This window comes from Strix aluco, chromosome 1 (genome assembly GCF_031877795.1).
Source record: "Strix aluco isolate bStrAlu1 chromosome 1, bStrAlu1.hap1, whole genome shotgun sequence".
Classification (NCBI taxonomy): Eukaryota; Metazoa; Chordata; class Aves; order Strigiformes; family Strigidae; genus Strix; species Strix aluco.
Window position 1 is genome coordinate 139,804,951 of NC_133931.1, and position 19,178 is coordinate 139,824,128.

Genomic DNA, 19,178 nt, shown 5'->3' on the forward strand with positions numbered 1-19,178 from the left:
TAGAGACAAAGACTGCAAATTTCATCAGCTGAAAACAGGATCTCTGAAAACTGTTTGAAACAGCTTAGCTCTGCAACACAGTTCAAAGCAGTAACCTTAATCACTGTTAGATGTTGTATTATAACTGGCTTTTATAGTTATGGTCTGTGATTCTATGGATCTACCAACCATCCTTTTCCTAAACATGGCACAGGAAGTATTGGATGAGTTTTTACCAAGTTTGCTATTTCTAATGCAGTTTGAATTGAATTGCCTTTGATCTACTGTGTGCTATTACCTAATCATGAAACTGTTCTTGATTATGAATTACACAGGTAACCCTTTTAAATTTTTGCAGTAAACTGAAGCATAATTCCTCCTAAACCTAAGGAATTGGAATTTGGAGTTGTGCGATTCAGGTATTTTTTGTACCATTTTTCTCTCTTTTCCTTCCCCCTTCCTCATCTTGTGAAAGTGTAGATGCTCTCCTTTCAGAATTTCAGAAACTGAATCCACTTCAAAATGGCTCTTTTATGAACAATTGCAATTACTATGCAACAGCTAGCATTAATTTTGCCTCAGGAATTTCTCAAAGGCAAAGAATACTGCATTCTGAGGTAATTTCCAGATGCTTGGGTATGAGCAGGAGGAAAAACGTTTCTTTTCACTCCCATATGAACAACTAGCTCATTTCCTTTTCCTTCTAAGGTATGTTCTCAAGAGAACAAAGAAAGCTATGCACTGAAACCCCCTGTTAATAGCCACACCCTTTGTCCCGAGAAGAGACACTAAATTGTAACCCTTGCAGAGTGTCAGAGGCTTTTCAAACAGTATTTATCACACCACTATTTATATTAATTAATAACCTAATTTTAACATAAAATATATTGAGTTGGAAAGACTTAATTGAGTTTAAGGGACAACCTATAGCTTCCATTTAAGATAATTAGAGAGCTTTTAATCCTTTATTTACGGGCTTACGTATTAAGTATCTTTTGTGCACCTGGAAGCAGAACAACTGAAATGCATTTTTCTCTAGTTCTTTTGCCAAATGCTGAATTCAGGGTTCTGCACTGGCAGAAGATGACACCATTATTGTAGCCCACATACATTCATATTGCCTGGTTTCGAGATCCTGAACATTTTGGATCAACCCCAGAACTCACAAAACCAGTTAATAGAACAAATGAAGCTCATTTAGTTAACGAAGATACCACAGTAGTGTAGGACTGGAAGATCCAGCATCCTCTGTGCACAAATGTGTTACCAGATAGACACCCTTAAAAAAAGATATATTGTAGCTTTCATACTCAAGAGGGAAGTATATTAGTTCAACCCCCTGCTCCGTTTTTGCTGTGAATTTTCAATCTTAGAGAGTAAGAGCTGCAAACCAGAACTAAACTTGCAGGACAGCAAGGTACTTGAGGACAGAGACTTCCTGGCAAAGCAACAGAAATTATGCAGAAGAGTCAAAAATAGTGGGTATGTAAGTATGTACAGACACATGTTTGGAGAGTCTGCTTCTCTCAGCTGGGAGAAAAAGAAAAATAGAACAGAACATCTTCATTTCTTTGGCAGATTATTTTTATATTTATGCTATTCTAATTATATTGAATGTTACTTAGTATTTGGAATAACATATTTACCATCCGTTCAAATGGGTTAGGTGTATGCGCTGCTGTATCTAGTAGCTCACTGTACTCCAGCTCCTCACAGAGACGCTGAAGGGTGTTAAGTGGCTCATTTAATTCAACAGGCATGGCCACTTTGGAGAGATCCTTTCCTATGTTATTTCTCAGGATATTCCATAGGCTGATGTTACTTGTATTAGGACATGGAGCTGGTAAACATGTTCTCCGTTTAGAATTGCATCCAATTCCACTTTCAGAAATGCAGTCTGAAAAGGAAGGAAGTGGCAGAACAAGTCAATTCACTGTTTATTTAGTTTCATCCCCTTTGCAACCATACATTAAAATGCAACCATATTTTTTCTGTCAAAACTTCCTTACACCCTCACAATTCAAGTATTTCACCTGTGGTTTGAAGACAGCCTGTTATAAAAATGATAAAATTAAGAACAAGATTTTAATTTCTGTATGTTAACTGAGGTAAATGCCAGCTTCAAAAGATGCATAGAAAATAACCTTCCTTCCCCTTAAATGGCTACAAGAAAGGCTGAGGCTTTCCACTGAATTTGAAAGAGTAAATATTATAACTATTTTATTTGTAACAGAGATGGATTCCTATCTGTTTAAAGGACATAAAACCTCCCTCCTTGACAGAGCTTCAATTAAGTTGACACTTCTCAGAAGGTAAGGCGTAACTTACAGATCCAAGCATAATAACAACTCCTACCTATCTTTTCCTGCTTTTTTGAATACTTCTACAAGGGAAATTTACTGCACCACAGATTTACATGCAGGCTCTTCCACAGCGCTCCCCATAGTGCTTAGCATTTAAAAAGTTTTAGTGACAGTGGCTTTTAGTATGTCCATAGGTTGGTGGAGAAATGGCCTGTTTTAAAGGTGGAAAAGCTGAAGCAACTGTGGGGCTACGGGTTTGCTGAAGATAAAAAAAAGACTCATGTCAAGAGTCCTTGACATGAATATCTGAGGTCTGTGTTGCTACGTCAAAGCAATGGGAACAGGATAAATAGTTCTAAGTGTGTCATGAAATGATTTGTGGCAGAATCAAAGTAGAGCTACAAGCTTCTGTAACAGGCACTAGTCTGAAGTGGTTACATTGCTTAGCTGTACATTAATCTCGTTTCAGAGAGGAATACGGTGCCACAAGAACATATTTAATCTTTACATGTCCTTAGAAGCACCTAGGGTTCCTGCCCTAGAATCAGTTACACTTGGAGACATTCAGGTATAGCACCAGTCTGTCAACCTCTGTCCTCATCTGGCTTTCCTCACACAGCTTTGTCTTGGAGGAATTAAGAGAGCACTGGGCAGCACATCTTTCCTGTGCTGCACATGCCCAAAAAATCACTGCCCTTAAATGCACGATTTCAACCAGTATTTCCTCTGCTGGTCCACTGACATAAACATGATACCAGCAGTGCTTCCAACAGTGACAGAGTACAGATAACCACAAGGCCTAACTTCTCCATCCAGTACTACCATGTATGCTACCTCAGATGGAGTTTTCCAAGTGTAATCAGCAGCCTCAAAGTTTTAAGGACGAAGTTTCCATCTTTCCTGCCACTCACAAACTAGAAGTCCTAATATCTCATATGACCAAGTTACTGTAATGGCAAGTGAACTATCTGCAGTCTACTGCCTCTTTCTTTCTGTATAAAAATGGCACGAGCACTATAAATCAAAAAAGCTACCTGAAACAATTACACTGTTAAGAGGTTGGCTCCTATACTTCCTTCCCTCTTGGGAGAATTTATTCAATATTAGAAGAGGCCAAAAAGAACGATGTTCCCTTAGATACTTCAGGAATGAGGGGGTCTCTGGAGAGGAAGGAGGTAAATTCTAAAACTTTATCATTCAAAAGAGCTCTCTGAAATGGGATTTGGCTATGTCCTTTGACAGCTTCTTATTAAAAGCAGAATACTGACAGAACTACATCTTCTGGACCATCCCATTAACTGGGGTAAACTGGTGACAAAACAGAGTAGAGGAACAACTAAGATACTCAGATACCAAATTTTCTATACAGTGAAGTTTGCCAACTCCCCATGAAAAGCACACACAGTTCTGGTTTGCAAGAGCTGTGACAAATGGCCAGCAACAATACTGAAGGAGATTAAGACATCTGACCTCCAGCTATACTCAGTGACTTTTAAGACCAGACTGGTCCATTATCATCATCTGGTCTGATGTTCTACATTAAAGTGGCCAGAGGATTTTATCATAATCCCACAATTTATGGTTCAGATAAAGCCCTGTAGGAAAAAGACATCCAGTTTGCTATTAATGGGAGTGGCAGGCTGCCCAAAGCACAGAAATAGCAGGCACCAGAAGCATGTGGAGGTGCTGCTAATACGGAAGATCTTCAGTGATAGTCTTTCTTACAAGGAGATGAACAGCCATACTAGTACAGTTTTCTAAGGTCCAGATCATGAGATAAATCAATCTCTATTCTTTTCTATCTTTCAAAAAAAAAAATCTTCATTTTTAAACAGTTACAGAATACAACCGATCTCTGGGCATATCAAACTACCCAAGTTCATAGGGATCCACTGGTCCTTGGAGATGATCAGGAAACAGCTGCTAGTAAGAAACCACTGTTCAGCATTTTTGAAGATAAAAATATCTTGATAGAGTGAGAAGAACACTAGTGGCTAGCTGAAAGGAGTTGAAGGCACAAAGCCAATTAGTTTGTTATGACCAATTCTTCTCCCTCTTTTTTTGATTCTGTCTCTCATTAGCAAGACAGTTAAATAAGCATATGTACTAACAAGACTATCATGATTAAAACACAGAAGAAATAAATCCTTATGGTCATACACCAGGCATGCCAGCATGCAATTATTCTCATGTTCCTTTAAACACTGAATTCTGCTAAAAACAACAGAGCTCTCAATGCAGTTGTTAAATTGCAGACAGAAACAACAGAGTGACCAGAAGAAAATTTAAAAAAAAAGAAAGCAGCTAGGCCTTGCTATTTTGAAAAATCCTGTGGCCATGAAAGTGTTACCGTAAAAGCCGGCAGAGGAACTAAAAAGGAGTGGGAGTTGCACCAAAGCAGCCAAGAAAATAGGTGTTTCTCTGCTGATACAGAACCGCCATCCTGCTTAATCAGTGGTGCCCCAGCCCTGTTAAACAGATTAGCTAGAATGTGCTGTTCAAAACCAATCTGAGGCTGTAAGAAAAAAAACACAGGCTATTTACATCTCAAAACCTGTAACATAAAATTATTTCCAGTAAGAGAAGAAAAAAGATAATCACAAATAAAAAGAAAGAAAGAAAAGAAAGAAAAACATGGTATAATAAAACACTGAACTTACCTAAAGTTTGTCTTTCATTCTCCATGTCATTGCTTAGGTTATCTTCTGAGACATTATCACTGATATCACTTACGTATGAGTCATCATCTGATACCTGAGTGTGGCGTGGGGAAATAAGCAAGATACATCACTCATTAAAATAACCCCATATGCACAGGAAAATTGTTAACCTTCCTCCGCAGTTATTGTTTTAATATATTTGAGCTGTTTAAGCTGTGTTTCAGTGTTACAGAAAGTACTAAGAAGTCCTAAGAAGACACAGCTGAGTTTGGGAGAGATCATCATTGAAAATTCAGCTATTTGAGTGGAGACATGCTTCATCTTGGCCCCACAGCTAAGAAGGCTTTCCTCCTATCAAAAGCTAAGGTTTTTATGGAGTCTGAGCGAGTTGACAAAATGAGCAAATAAGTTTCAATATGCATGACATCAGCCCCAAGGTAGCTAAGGGTATCACAAGGACAGGTATGAATATATATATATTTTATGATACAATTTCTTAAGCACCTGTATAATGACTCAAGGCAGACAGTACAATATATGCAGTATCTGCACCCTAGCTACCTAAGCCATTTGCCTCAATGTGCATATAAGACTTCTCCATAATAATTGTTACTTTTTACTATAAAGAGACAATGACAACAAATAAATACATGCAGTATATTAATTTCTAAATGTTTTGAAAATTTTATTTTTTTGGCAGTCATCTGATGTGCAGTTAGCACTCAGAAAGACTGCATATCAAGTAGCAGATAAACTACATCAGAATGATGTCAATCTTAATGCTCAGACCTCATTTTCTGAAGAGCTAGCAGACAGTAGGACTTCCTGTGCATCAAAGAATTCTGTGAGAGAGTCAGCTATAGACAGTCTGCTTTCATTGGAGAGCTGGTGAACCAGACCTCTGCTTTCTTCCCTTGAATTTTCCTGTTTAAAAGAAATAAAAAGTTTTGAGAGAAGAAGTACCACAAATAGCATTCATGCATGCAGTTTCACAGTCACATAACTGAAAGGGCTGTAAAACACTGGGAGAAGATTGCACATGCTCCTCTCCAATTTAGTGAAAGGTAGCATGTATTTCAAAGAGGGATTTAAAAACAAAGTAAAAGAGACCAGAGAAAAAGAAGAAAAAAAGAAGGAAAAAAAGCAATGCATATCCAGTAAAAGAGTTATGGCGCTGCATGTACCTTTTCCTAAAAAAAAAAAAAAAAAAAAAAGTAAAAATGCTTTGGTGTTTGAGTGATTTAGCCAGATATACACAAGTGTATCAACAAAAAGCCCCCAAAAGAACGTAACTGCCATCTCTTTATATTACATCCTAGATTCACATTCCCCTCTGATCTTAGCAAATTAATTAGTCTTTTCCTCCCAAGCCTTGCTTAATGCAAAGCCTGTGGTGCAGTGGCATACAAAATTCAGAAGGGCAAAGTTGCTTTGTATATAATAGCAATGCTTTCCTAGTTCTCTTTCTTCACTACGTAATTTTCTATGCTGTGCTTTGGAAAGCTTTCTTTCATATCTACACCTGGGATAGCTCCATGTTAACCAAAACCAACATATTACCCAAGCCACATAAAGTGACATTGCTTTTGCTGCTGCAGGCATGTTTGACTGCCACGGAGATCTCAGTAACTCCTCCCATTGAAGCTCTACAGATTGTTAGCCTAAGTAGAGTTCCAAAATGTGGCCCAGCACATTGGTTCATTCTGAAGATGCAGTAATAATAAAGTTGGAGGACATTGAACACTATTATTTTCCTCAATAACTCCACCAACACTAAGGAAAAGGGCTACCTGGCCCAAAGCAGTGTATTAGCTGCTCTCAAGCTTTTCTGCATGAGATGCTTTACTAACTTATAACCATGACTGCCCTATCATAATTTTGCAGGAACTGTAGTGTTTTATTTTCAGAACAAGATAATGAACAATCTGACAAGTCTATAATCAAACTGACAAATCTTTCAAAGCTTTTCTGCTGGTAGATTTTACTGTAGTATGGAATGTTATTCAGTACGTGCTGATAATGGTGACATGATAACAAACCGAACTGTCATCACACAAAAGACTTTTTTTTTTATTATATAAAATACTTCTGATACAGCAGCAAGAAAAGAGGAAGCCTCAACACCATGTCTTCTGTGGGAAGGCAGTTACACTAGCCTACAAGTTTGAAAGAAAAAAAAAAAAAAAGTCTTACACAAGTGAGCATTGCTACTGGGATTGTTTCCAATACTATTTTGAATCTGAGAAGGAAAGTGAGCAGGAAAGGCTCATAAAAGAACAACAGGTTTTTATAGCTATCACATGAGAGTTTCAGGTTGTCTTCTTTCATGTTCTCACTCTGGCATGATAAAATACAACATAAACTGCCCAATATACAAATTAAATTTTTACCTTATGCAAAGGCTTGAGATACTAGTTTATACTGCTTCAATTTTCACAGGTCTATCATAGCACCTGATGTATCATTTAGAAGCAAATTTTGTGCAGTGGCCCTTACTCACAGCAGCACTACTGTATCATAGTCCTCAGACAAATCTAAAATGAAACTTCTCCAGTGTAAGTGATTTCATCCTTAAGTTCCATCCCAAACCATGCCAGAGGGAATTTGTGAATGAAACCTCTAACGGACCTTTTGAAAGCTATTTCTGTTGTGTGTATATAGTACATAGAACAAGTTTCAGAAATAATCCATTGTCATTGTAAGGATCTCCACTAAATAAGAAAATAAAGAACTCCTGAAATTAAAACCCAACGCATTAATGCTTGTCTGAGTGGCAGTTTAAGTGCTGTTCAAATTCTCATAGGATTAAAAGCAAAAGGCATTAGAATGATCAACTACCTTAAAGGAAAAAAAACCAATCAACAAACAAAAAGCTAACAGCTAAATATGACCAAAACACAGCTCCACTAAAACAGAACTAAACCAGAATTGAACAGATGGAATGACTAAACTGTCTTTAAAAATAAAAGGAAATAATAAGTTATATAAAACCCCCAGCTTTACATCCACTCAAGTCCTAATGAAAGATTTATACTACAAGCACAGCAGAAGTTTCTGTATGAGTTAACATTTAGGAAAATCCATCAGAAATAACACAGTTCTTGCTTCCCTCACTAGCACCATTAACACTTAGATCCTATGACCTATAAATACACCATATTCACATGCATTCTGCAGCCAGCCAAAAAACTGTCTGAACATCAGTACGTCTCAAACTGGCTAAATGGATATGTAGAAGACTCCCTGGCTTCACACAAAGAAAACTAAATGGCTGAAAGGGCTCTTGTATGTCTCATTTCTTTGATCCTTTCACGGAAAGGTCTGATGGCTGTTCTAAACCTGTAGCCAGCGTTCTGGGCTAACAATATTTAGACAGGCAACAGAAAGAACTACAGGACTTGAAAGTTAATAAGGGAGTAAGAGGGAAAAAACCAGCAGCCTGAGGATAACAGGGCGGCAGCTGTGTTCATGCTGAATGGGAAGTGGGCAGAAGGCAAGGGAGAACACCAGGAACCAGTAGCAAAAAGAAACAGAAGCGTGCTCAGGAAAACTGCTCACAAGGAAGGTCTTTGAAATCAAGTATTACACAATGCATCATCAGAAATGACTCATAACCATGAAAGCAGACTCGTTTTACTAACACAGTACACCACAGGGAAGACATGAAGAACAGGACAAGACGCAGCTATGCAGCACTGTCTAGATGTAGAGGCTTGAGGAACAGACGTCAGTGAAAGAGAAATCCATACCCACCTTCACCAAATCTGGACTTGATTTTGCATTAGATGCTGAATCAAGGATCATAGATTCGGCATGTATTCTGCGTAACCGGTCTTTAAGATCTGTGTTTTGTGCTATTGCCTGGAATATTTAACAAAAATATTGGGGATATAAAGTTCTCTCAACTAACTTGAACATGGCTTTGTTGTGTAAAAAGGGGTGAAGAGTATTTAAAGTGCAGGATAAAACACCACCACCACATGATTTTTTTACTGGTTCAGCAAATCATTTATTATAAATGCTTCAAACCCTGTTCCTTATCTCTCAAATTAAAACTACTTCTGTTCAGTGTGAGGGAAAAGACACATAAATGGAGAAAAAAAGCCAAAGATGGCAGGGATATTTCAAGTTACCACGTTTTGCAAGCTGGTAAGTTATAAATTCATGTTGCCCATCTTTTTTCTTTTCAAGTTCCCTTCCTTCACCCCTATCTCCAACCTAGCCTCTCTCAACATTAATTCTTACTCTTGCCACATCCAAAACCATTTGATTTTCCCAGCAGCCTGGTATACTGACAGTTCCCTTTGCCTTCCAAATAAGACTTAAATTCAGACAGGAAGAATTTGTGTCCTTGTCCTGGTTTTGGCTGGGATAGAGTTAATTTTCCTTCTTAGTAGCTAGAATAGTGCTGTGTTTTGGATTCAGTATGGGATTTGGTATGAGAAGAATGTTGATAATACACTGATGGTTTTAGTTGTTGCTAAGAAATCAAGTACTTTCCAACTCTCCATGTCCTGCTAGTGTGCAGGTGCACAAGAAGCTGGGAGGGAGCAGAGCCAGAGCATCGGACCCAAACTGGTCAATGAGATATTCCATATTGTACAACATCATGCTCAGCATATAGATGAGGGTAGCTAGGAAGCTGCAGCTTGCTCTCTCTTCTGGGATTGTGGTTTCAGGATTCTCTCCCCTCTGGGACTGCTACCTGGCAACAGGCTGGGCATTAGCTGGTGGGTGGTGAGCAATCGCATTGTGCATTACTCATTTTTATATTCTATTATTACTATTATTATCATAATTATTATTTTTATTTCATTCCAATTATTAAATTGTTTTTATCTCAACCTGAGTCTCCTTACCTTTACCCCTCCAATTCTGTCCCCCAACCCCCAGAGCGGGGGAGGGTAAGCGAGCAGCTGTGTGGTGTTTGGCTGCCAGTCGGGTTTAAACCACCACAGTCCTATCGGCTTATAATGGCAATGAGGAGAATAAAAAGCCTCTACTGCAAACTCATGTTTGTTACATGTTATTTACTCACGCTGGGTGCATCTGATGGACAGATGTCAGTTAGAGTGGACTTGTAGGAAGAGAATGCAACCCTGCCTGTAATGAAAATATAACTGAAAAAAAAGATTGGGTTACTAATTTTGGAGCAATACTGAAGACTTACTGCCCATTTTAGTCATCTGAATCAATACTAGGATGTGGAGAACCCTGCTGTTTACACATCCGCTTTGTCTCACAAATGCTTCTGATTTCAACAGTAATTCTTGTTGGAAACAGTCTTGAGGGCAGGAAAGACAGTAAACTCAAAGTGATGATGGAGGGGAGAAAGTAATTTCTGGCTTTACATATGTGTGGTCTGAAACCGCCATAGAGGCGTATATCACTTCTCTGTCAAGAGTTCAAGTGGACAGCATTATGTTATACCCACAACATCAAATAAGGGCAAAAAAGAATTTACACAGCTTTCCTGTAATAGCATCTTCCAATTTTCATTGATTGCTACAAAGTTTTCTTCCTTCTATTGTCTTCTTGCTCCCCTAATACCAAAAATACTCTACTTTTCCCCATTCTGTATTTGCTTTTCTTAGACTGTGTATAGGTCAAGGATACTATCTTAATGAGAGAGAAGCAGAGGCAGGGGTGCCAATTTTGTGGTGTTTTATACACTTTAAATCTGTTCACTTTTCTCGCCCTGCCAGGCTGATAAGAGCAAAACAGACTTATGTTTGATAGCTTTCAACCTGTGAGTCTGATTTTTTGTTCCTCAGGTACAGAAAACAAACTGAAATGACCAACAACAAACACTAAATCAAAGTCATCAACACAGAACTCTCTTGCAAGGTGGTCTTGGAAATATGTCAAGTTTATCATATCTGTGCTTCCATACATCTTCAAAGGAAGCTTATTCCTTTCTCCTACAGGATGTCTGCTGTACAGGGTGAGAAAATTTCTGTTGGCATCAGCTTTACAGATCTGCAGGCTAAGAACAGCTCTCACAGGTGTTAACCTCTGCTGAAACTGCCAAGGTTCACAGATGACGTCTGGATTGGCTACAAAAGGCTTATTAAGTATCACAAAGATCTAAAAGCACGACTTTTAAATGACATTTAGAGGATGAAGATGGACAACAGAATTTCATTGCTCATAAAAGTAAATTTATGCTAAGCTGAGTGTTCCCTGAGTTCAGAAATCTTAAAACGGATTTTCTGATATAAAATGGTAGGCAAGTAACACTGGAAAAATAAAAGTCACCTATTCAAATATCAGAAGTTGAACATCTGAAAGCCAAAAACAAAGAAGTGCAAGTAAGTATAGTTATTATGCAACAGGTTTCAGCTTTCTCTAAATTCTATGAAGACATCACAGCCTCTAAAGGTCTAGGCAAAGAGGCGTGTTATATGCTTAAAAAACCTATCATCATATGAAGCTTTTGTAAAGCAAAGGAAAGTTTTCATACTGAAATAATTCTAAGATGAGCTATATCACATTTATCAATGCCAGAGTTTCCCCTGCCTCTGATAAGGAATTTGCAATAAATACTGAAATTTTAAGACCATGGTGATTATTGCCCTTATTGGTCTGAAATCAGATCACTGGTTGACATGTTCAAACATGACCAACGAGAGATTTCTATTCTCAACCGGTTACAAAAAGCACACCAACCAAAACCCCCCACCTTTTTTAAGAGCACAATTTTTGGCATTTAGAACTCTGCCCTAACAGCTCCATTGCTGCTTTTAGACACCTAACACATAATTAAGGTTGAAAGTCAATATAAACAAGCTATACTTGAATTTGCTTTGCAGAACAGCTGCACGGTGCAGCATGATGAAGCCCTAGTGCATTAGAAGGAACAGCTGAGTGCTTTCAGCTGCTCTCACCTTTATTTTATGCCAAATTATACAGTGAATACTTGAGTGCTGTTTAGGAAAAGAAAAGGAAACCCACAACCTACCAGAACTGCGTGATTACACAGTGTACGTTTCAACAGAAAGTAGACTTGTTGTCACAGAGTAGCCCTCTGATTCTTAACATCAAATGATACAGATTATACTATATACCTAAATCAATCTCTCAAACTTCAGTGATTTCACAATACTTTAACATTTAGGAAAGAGTCTTTGAAAAACACCATATATAATAGCTTACTATGATTCAACATTGCAAATTCTAGATCAGAACAGACACTACAGAAACAGAAATCCATTACTATAAAATTTAAAAGTAGTATCGGATGACAATGAAACGTGCTGAACTTCAGCATGTCACTTACAGATGTTAAGGCATTCTTCAAGCCAACTATTTGCGCAGATGGAGATGAGGATGCATCGTGCTCCAGCATCTGCTTCAGCTTTTCTCTTTCTGTAGATATAGTGCTGAAAGCTGACCTCAAGGTGAAGTAAACTAGAACCATTTCATAAAAAGTGTCAGTTAAACACAGCTATCAATTGTATACATACCAATTATGCAAAACTTCAATGAAACATCATTTATGATGACAGAAACAGGAATTTAGGTTGAGAGTTTCAGGGTGGGTTACTAAAACCAGGTAATATTAATCAAGGTTATAGGGTAGATTTTTTAGTAGGAGAAATGTTTATGGTGAATGCTACCGTGTTGACTATATTAGCCACAGTCAAAATTACTCTGATTATTTGTGACAGATGGCAACAAAGCTAACTAACCACATCTGCTCTTCACTTGCTTTTGTTTCCCAATTAGCTTGAATCTTCAGATGGTCATGACTCTATTCCACATTCCTTTAAGAATTCCAGTGGGGTAGAAGAAGAGAGGGAAGAAAAAAATGAAATAGAAAAAAAAAAAAAATCAAAAAAGCAGCTATAACACATACTGTGCCACAGCTATAGGATTAGTAGTTTCTCCACAAGCAAGTCAACTGTGGTGTAGAGTTTTGTTATCTCTTTTTGGGATAAAGAAATTTCAGCTTGTTAGATGATTTAGTGACTCAAAGGGTCAGATCCTGAATGTTGTGCATGTTATTCTGCTACTTCTACTGCTTCCTGAGCCAGTATCACCAACCTGAAACATTTAAATCAAACAACAGACCATGCAATTTTAAAATCACTAGATTTTTAAAGCGGAAATGCACCTTCCTCATCTTTTTTACTTTTAAGACATTTAATCTTTTCTTTAACCACAAGGAATAAAAATTTGGAGGTTTGTGGTTTTTCTTTTTTTTATGTAGGTTTTCAACATTTATCGAACTGGAGAATTAGAGGATTTCTGAGGGCCTAATCAAGCCTTGTAATGCAGTCATGAGAACTGCCAATACAAAAATGTATCCATCTACAGGGAAAGAGAAGTATAAAAATCTGAGCTTGGATGCATGGGAAGGGCAAAGAACAAGAAATCTCTAATACCCCTCTCTTCTAATCATCTACTTGGAGTTAACCTGAATCATCATCACTTCATTGAGTATTTGATGTAACTAATTTACTCTCTAAGAAACTATTCCTAAGGTATATTTCAACACTGCAAACCATTACCAAAGCTAATTCTCATACTTTAACCTATTTGAAGAAATCTTTAACAGTTATCACAGGGGGTGGGGAGGAAGATGTATCCACTATGATCTATTTTGTTAGCCATCCATATGTGGGTGACATGACCAGAATCTTCAGTGACCTTAAACGTCATTTAATAAGTTGTATACTAACTTAATTTTTCAAGAATTATTACATACTAAAGTACTAAGGTTACATTTTATTTAACTTGTATCAAAAGCTAAAAGAAAAGTTTTCTTCAGTACCCTTTCTTGGAAGGGGTGTGGTATAAAGCAACTTTAGAAAAAAATTCTTTGTACCGTTAATAAAATGATACCGGTAATAAAATAGTACCAAGTCAACTGTGCCCTCAAATGAATGGGTCAATCTAATTAAAATTTCTAACATGGACATTTCAGGTAAGACAATCTTGAGTATGTGATTTCTTTGCTCTGCATAATAACAACTTTTTCAACTGTGCCCCAACCCGACTTCTTTTCTCTTTTGGAAAACATATCAGTTTTCACTATAATTGACTTTATAAACTTTACTACTTAGATACATTCCGTACGTAACAGAATCAAGATACATCAGCACCAGAGGGGAAAAACAAGCAAAGAATGCTTCTTGATAACATCAACCATTATCTTGTGCAAAAGGAGACAAAGTCAATACTTCCAAAAGTCTGTCAGATAGAAATGCCTAAGTGCCTTCCTCACCAAGATCACTTAAACAATAAAAATGCTTCTGGTGCAAGTGTGTTGGAGCAAAGCACTGCTAATGAAGAATTATTTTGAGAGAACATACATTTCTAGTCAAGCCACCCCTCTGGCTGCTTTACATGATTTTACTCTTCTGTATTCACTAAAAATAGGTTACTACCATAGCAACCCTTGCATCACCAACAAATGTTGACTCTGAAATACAGTGAAGCACACCGAATATACAAACATACATGTGCTCATATACACATGTATGCATGCAAAGACAAAAGAGTATAATCTTCTGTTGTGTTTATAGCAACTGATTTCAGGATTTTTACCTTCTGACAAAAAAATACAATCTAGGATTTTAGCACATAAAACAAAGGGTTGTCCTTTATTAAATAAAAGATAAAAAAATGTGATGACTAAGCCACTTTTTTCAAATGACTCAAGATCTCAACATTTGCAATTCCTCAAGGGAATTAACGGAAGGGAGGTTTTTCTGCTTTTTCTAAACATTAAACAGGAAGCACTCTCAGAAGCTGTATCGTTACTTAAATTGTGATGGTATAAAACCATGTATGAAAGAATTTCATTTACCTTTATGTGCAATGTGAAATAAGTCTTCTTGCATTTTAGTAAATTCTGATGATGTTTCAGAGCCATCAGAGTAATTTTTCTCCTCTACAAAATCTATTGTAGATAGATTCGGATTGGAAGCATGCAGTCTCAAAGGAGCAGAAAATACTGAAGGCACCTATAAGGAAGACAGCCATCTGTGATGTTTTTACAAACTGTAAAGAAAATTTTATTTTATTGTACCCACCTGGGTTACATGTTAGAGACACCAAAAATGGAGAAAGTACTGTCAATTACCAATAGGCTTGGTATGGATGACACCTGGCAAATGAAACCATAGACATAACTTTGCCCAAGATATAATTGGAGATTTGGCAGAACTCCAGGAAACAAGCCCATTGAGAGCTGTACCATATGCTATACTATTTTTCCGTTATGAGTATCTAAACACACAGCCTCTGGATGCAAATGTGTACAAAACTATCTGGAGAACTTGCAAAAATCTGTACTGATAAAAAAAACCCCACCGCAACAACCCCCAAATTAGAGGCAGATTGAAAACATGGGTAAAAAACGTGGCCAGTCTCCTGAAGGTAACAGCACAGATCTTATTGCAGATATCAACAACAACATATCTGTGGTTTCTCTGATATATTACCACTTAAAATGAGCTAGCACAGGACACTACTTAGAAAGGATTCATATTTCCTAAACCGGTCACACCAAAAAATGATCAATAACTAAGGTCTGGAGAAAGATGGGCACTGGAAGGACTGAAGTTACCTGTAACATTCCTTTAGCCTCTTTCCCAACAACTCTGGATCGCCACCTCCTGTGTGTTCTCTTTTCCTTCTTTGGGCTTTCAAAAGGTCCAACCTTTTAACAACACACAGGACAAAAATAATACAGATTGCCATAAAACTAGCAGAGCTAAGAAGAAATACCTTGATCCCTTAGGATTTGGGGTTGGTTTTTGAAATTGCAAAGGAAAACTTTATTGGTTTTGTTTTTTAAACAACAAACCTGCATAGCATTTATAGCAGGCGCTGAATACGTCCTGTGAAGAACATCCATGCTCTGTAACAGCTGGTTCATTTCCAGTAAATATGTGTGACAGTTGGAGAGGTCTGTTTTGAACAAGAGAATATTTTCAGTTGCCTAAAGTAACAGACACACTGAAAGTTTTTTTCTTTGTAAGTTAGTCTCATTTTGACTGTAGCGAGATTAAGTTATTAATTGACTAAAAGCACATTATTAGATGACTGGATAAAAAGCTTGTATTCTTCGATCTTCAAATTCAAAAGATTGAAATGCATCTATATGGTGTGTATAATGATCATGATATTTTATCCTAGCTGTTTGCAGAAAAATGAGAATAATGTGATAATTACTGTGGTTTGGGGCTAGTCAGAGCTCCTCATGGTGAGAATAACAATGCCATAGGCATCAAGACTGAATTGTACATTCAGAACTAGAGATGAAGCTCCTCTATATTAGAGCTGAAGCTCACTGGTAGGTAGAACTTTACCAGATAAGTATCACACAGAAACTACCAACACGAGAAAGATCTTCATGCTCTTAGGAAAGCGTGAAAGCAGAAGCTGACTTTGAAGTACAAAGATTTAGTGCTTTTTAAATGACTAGATTTGGGATGCTTCCATTTTTTGAATATCCGGCTTAAGAAAGTTCAAAACTTACTACTGGAAGTGATGCTTGTATATAAAAGAAAATGTACTGAAATATACAGGTTCCTTGAAGAGGTGCCCACAATTAAAACCCCCACATTCAAAATCACTAGTCGTTTTGAAAACAAATGAGTAGCCAGGTAATCAACAACTACCCCTTCCCTCCCTCCAGTTTCAGAAAAAACTCTAACTGTAATGACTACCTACAGTGTAGTACTCTCATTGTCAAGAAAAATTAGGGGAAATATTAGGCTACTTTCAACTTCCTTCAAATATCACTACCTCTAGAGCATTTTTCCATGTCTTCAGAAGACTGTAGCCAAGATGAAATCCTGGACTCATTGCTCGAAAAGGAAAATGATAGGTTACCTCCAGCTGACAATGAATTCTGTTTGGTCAAGCTGCTTGCCTGTCCAAAGAAGAACAAGTGAATTACTAACAAACAGTATTTTAATGTTGTATGCACAAATTTTGACAACCAACAGTTGAGGTCCATGATCAGGGACAAGGACTGAAGGCATCAATAACATGGAGGAAAAAAGTGTATGAATTAGACTAGGTGTACAGTCACTGAGCATAATGTCAGGATATCCAACACAACTGCTGTCCACAAGCAGTAGAAATACTAAAGGAACCATAAAAATGTGCTGAAAACTAATTTTGAGGAAGGGCAAAGTTCTGCATAAATTAAGTCAACTTAATACCATAGCACCATATCTGATCAGGACCCAAGTTGGACATGCTGTTCCTTCTACATGCTCCCCAAAGAAGCCCCAAAAGTAACTTAAATGTAACATGCACATATTGTGAAGAAAGCAAGATCTACTAGATGTTATTTAAAAATTTTACTCAAGGTTGTATGACTTTAGCACGGATTTGGCTTGGCAGGCCTTAATACATGTGTAACCATACACCTCGTCTGGGTAAATACTACCCTTTTACATCTCAGTAACCATTTTCAAACTTATCTCATTTTCAGCAGTGCCCACTATCAGATGCTTCAGGAGATGCTGGAAATTCTGAGTAAGAGCTAATTGAGCAGTACAATTAAGTAGTTTCCAATGGGAAGAAATTTCTACCCAGTACTATTACCAGTTGACTGTGGCCTATAATGCTGTTTTCTTCTCTAACATAACTATAAATAATAGCCATTCAAATGCCTGATTATTTTTAGACTTTACTAAACCCTCCATCTCTAATAATATCTATGTTGCATAAATTACATGCTTTGTCAACATGTTTAAAATCAATTTTTAAATGTTTCATCTTAAGTGCCATTACATGACCACTTCATTGGTTTTGAGAAAAGCTGTCTAAATTGTCTGGCTCTTCTCTGAAGCATACACTTTACAAACTTTGTTAGCTCCCACCCCCCTTATATCAAAACTCTGGTAGTACTAGTTTTAAATCTAGTCATAGGAAACATCATCTACATCTCAGTTGCAGTTTTCTTAGTTGGTCTTTTTAAATTTACAATATAAACTCCAACTTGAATTGCAGAATAAAATAAAATGCATTATCCACATGATGTCATTCATTACTGTGTCAATTTATATAGTCAGTACGCAATAGTAGTATGCATCAATAAGCACATGTATTTTTAAATTCATCTATGTAGTTTAGCTGGTATAAGATTTAGTCATCTATATATGTACACCCAAATAATAATTCCAGCACCTTTAAAAGCACAAGTAAACTGAATTTAAAGATGAGCAATTGTATTAGCATTTTGTGAACAAATCCCATATTTATCTCTTCAGAAATCTATCTCATAACCAACTTCTCCAGAACTCATATACAGGAGGGAAGAAGGAAGCAGACATTGCCAAGAAACAGGCAAGAGAGTTTATGTAGCTCCAGTTAGCATAGTTTTGCTTTTGATCAGCAGAGCTAAGCTTTAGAATCCAAGCATTCCACATAACCATATGTAGATACATAGACCTACCTCCCAACAACAACAACAAAAATGGATGTGAAAACTGATCAAGTGTTTCTAAAGGCAAATAAAATGCAATGCAAAGTTCACTCAATATGTTTTTCTAAAATAACCTAACTTCTGGATTGACATCAACTAACATCAAGCTAGGGCTGGTGTAAATTGGGAAACTTCCATTTAGCTTCAGCAGAGTTAAGGTGATTAACCACAGCTTAAGAACTCTCCCCTTCTATTTTTCACATGAAAATAAATGGGGCTTCTTTGCAGTGCAAATCTGGATTAATAAATTAGAAGTGAATTAAAGTCTGTCATGCCAAAGAATAAATAGTTTGTTTCCTGACAGTAAGCATAGATTTTAGATATGCTGATCACATTCTTTTTTCTTTTTTTTCTGAGAACACAGGCATAGATATATCATAGATATGTATGTTCCACTTTTACCCTTGATCATTCTTCTCCCCTTCTATTCCTGATGTCTTTTGGGAAAAAAAACTAAATGACCACGGGAAGCTTGTAATTTCCTTGCAGACACAGCCTCAGAAGAACAGGCTGTCAGACCCACAGAGGTGCTGGCACCATGGAAAGCATGCAGACAGCCCTTTGCAGAGCAGCCCTGTTATTGCAGGGTGAGTTACTGTTCTTTCAGATGCTTGCTCGCACAGATCCCCTCCCTCTCAACCACTAGCAAAAAGCTGTCCAGGCACATATCTGTGTTTGGTAAAACTCATGCTCAGTTACAGAATAGTCCTACCAGTGATGAACTGCAGGTATTGGGGAACAAGCCCACTCAGATCATACAGCAATATAGCCAAGAAAAAGAAA

The 19,178-nt window shown here is 37.3% G+C and overlaps 1 protein-coding gene across 6 annotated transcripts in view; it reads right to left on the reverse strand.

The window, feature by feature from the left end:
- OSBPL3 (oxysterol binding protein like 3) overlaps positions 1–19,178 on the reverse strand; it is a 91,211-nt gene that overhangs the window by 18,626 nt on the left and 53,407 nt on the right. For 4 of the 6 annotated variants that reach the window (XM_074837548.1, XM_074837520.1, XM_074837531.1 and 1 more), the window contains exons 8-16: positions 16,703–16,829; positions 15,759–15,862; positions 15,519–15,611; positions 14,757–14,913; positions 12,222–12,352; positions 8,696–8,803; positions 5,732–5,866; positions 4,943–5,036; positions 1,626–1,876 (exon numbers count right to left, since the gene is read on the reverse strand). In XM_074837548.1, coding sequence (XP_074693649.1) covers positions 1,626–1,876; positions 4,943–5,036; positions 5,732–5,866; positions 8,696–8,803; positions 12,222–12,352; positions 14,757–14,913; positions 15,519–15,611; positions 15,759–15,862; positions 16,703–16,829 — 1,200 coding nt within the window. The remainder of the gene's footprint in view (positions 1–1,625; positions 1,877–4,942; positions 5,037–5,731; positions 5,867–8,695; positions 8,804–12,221; positions 12,353–14,756; positions 14,914–15,518; positions 15,612–15,758; positions 15,863–16,702; positions 16,830–19,178) is intronic. The other 2 variants (XM_074837566.1, XM_074837556.1) reach the window with 1 other exon arrangement.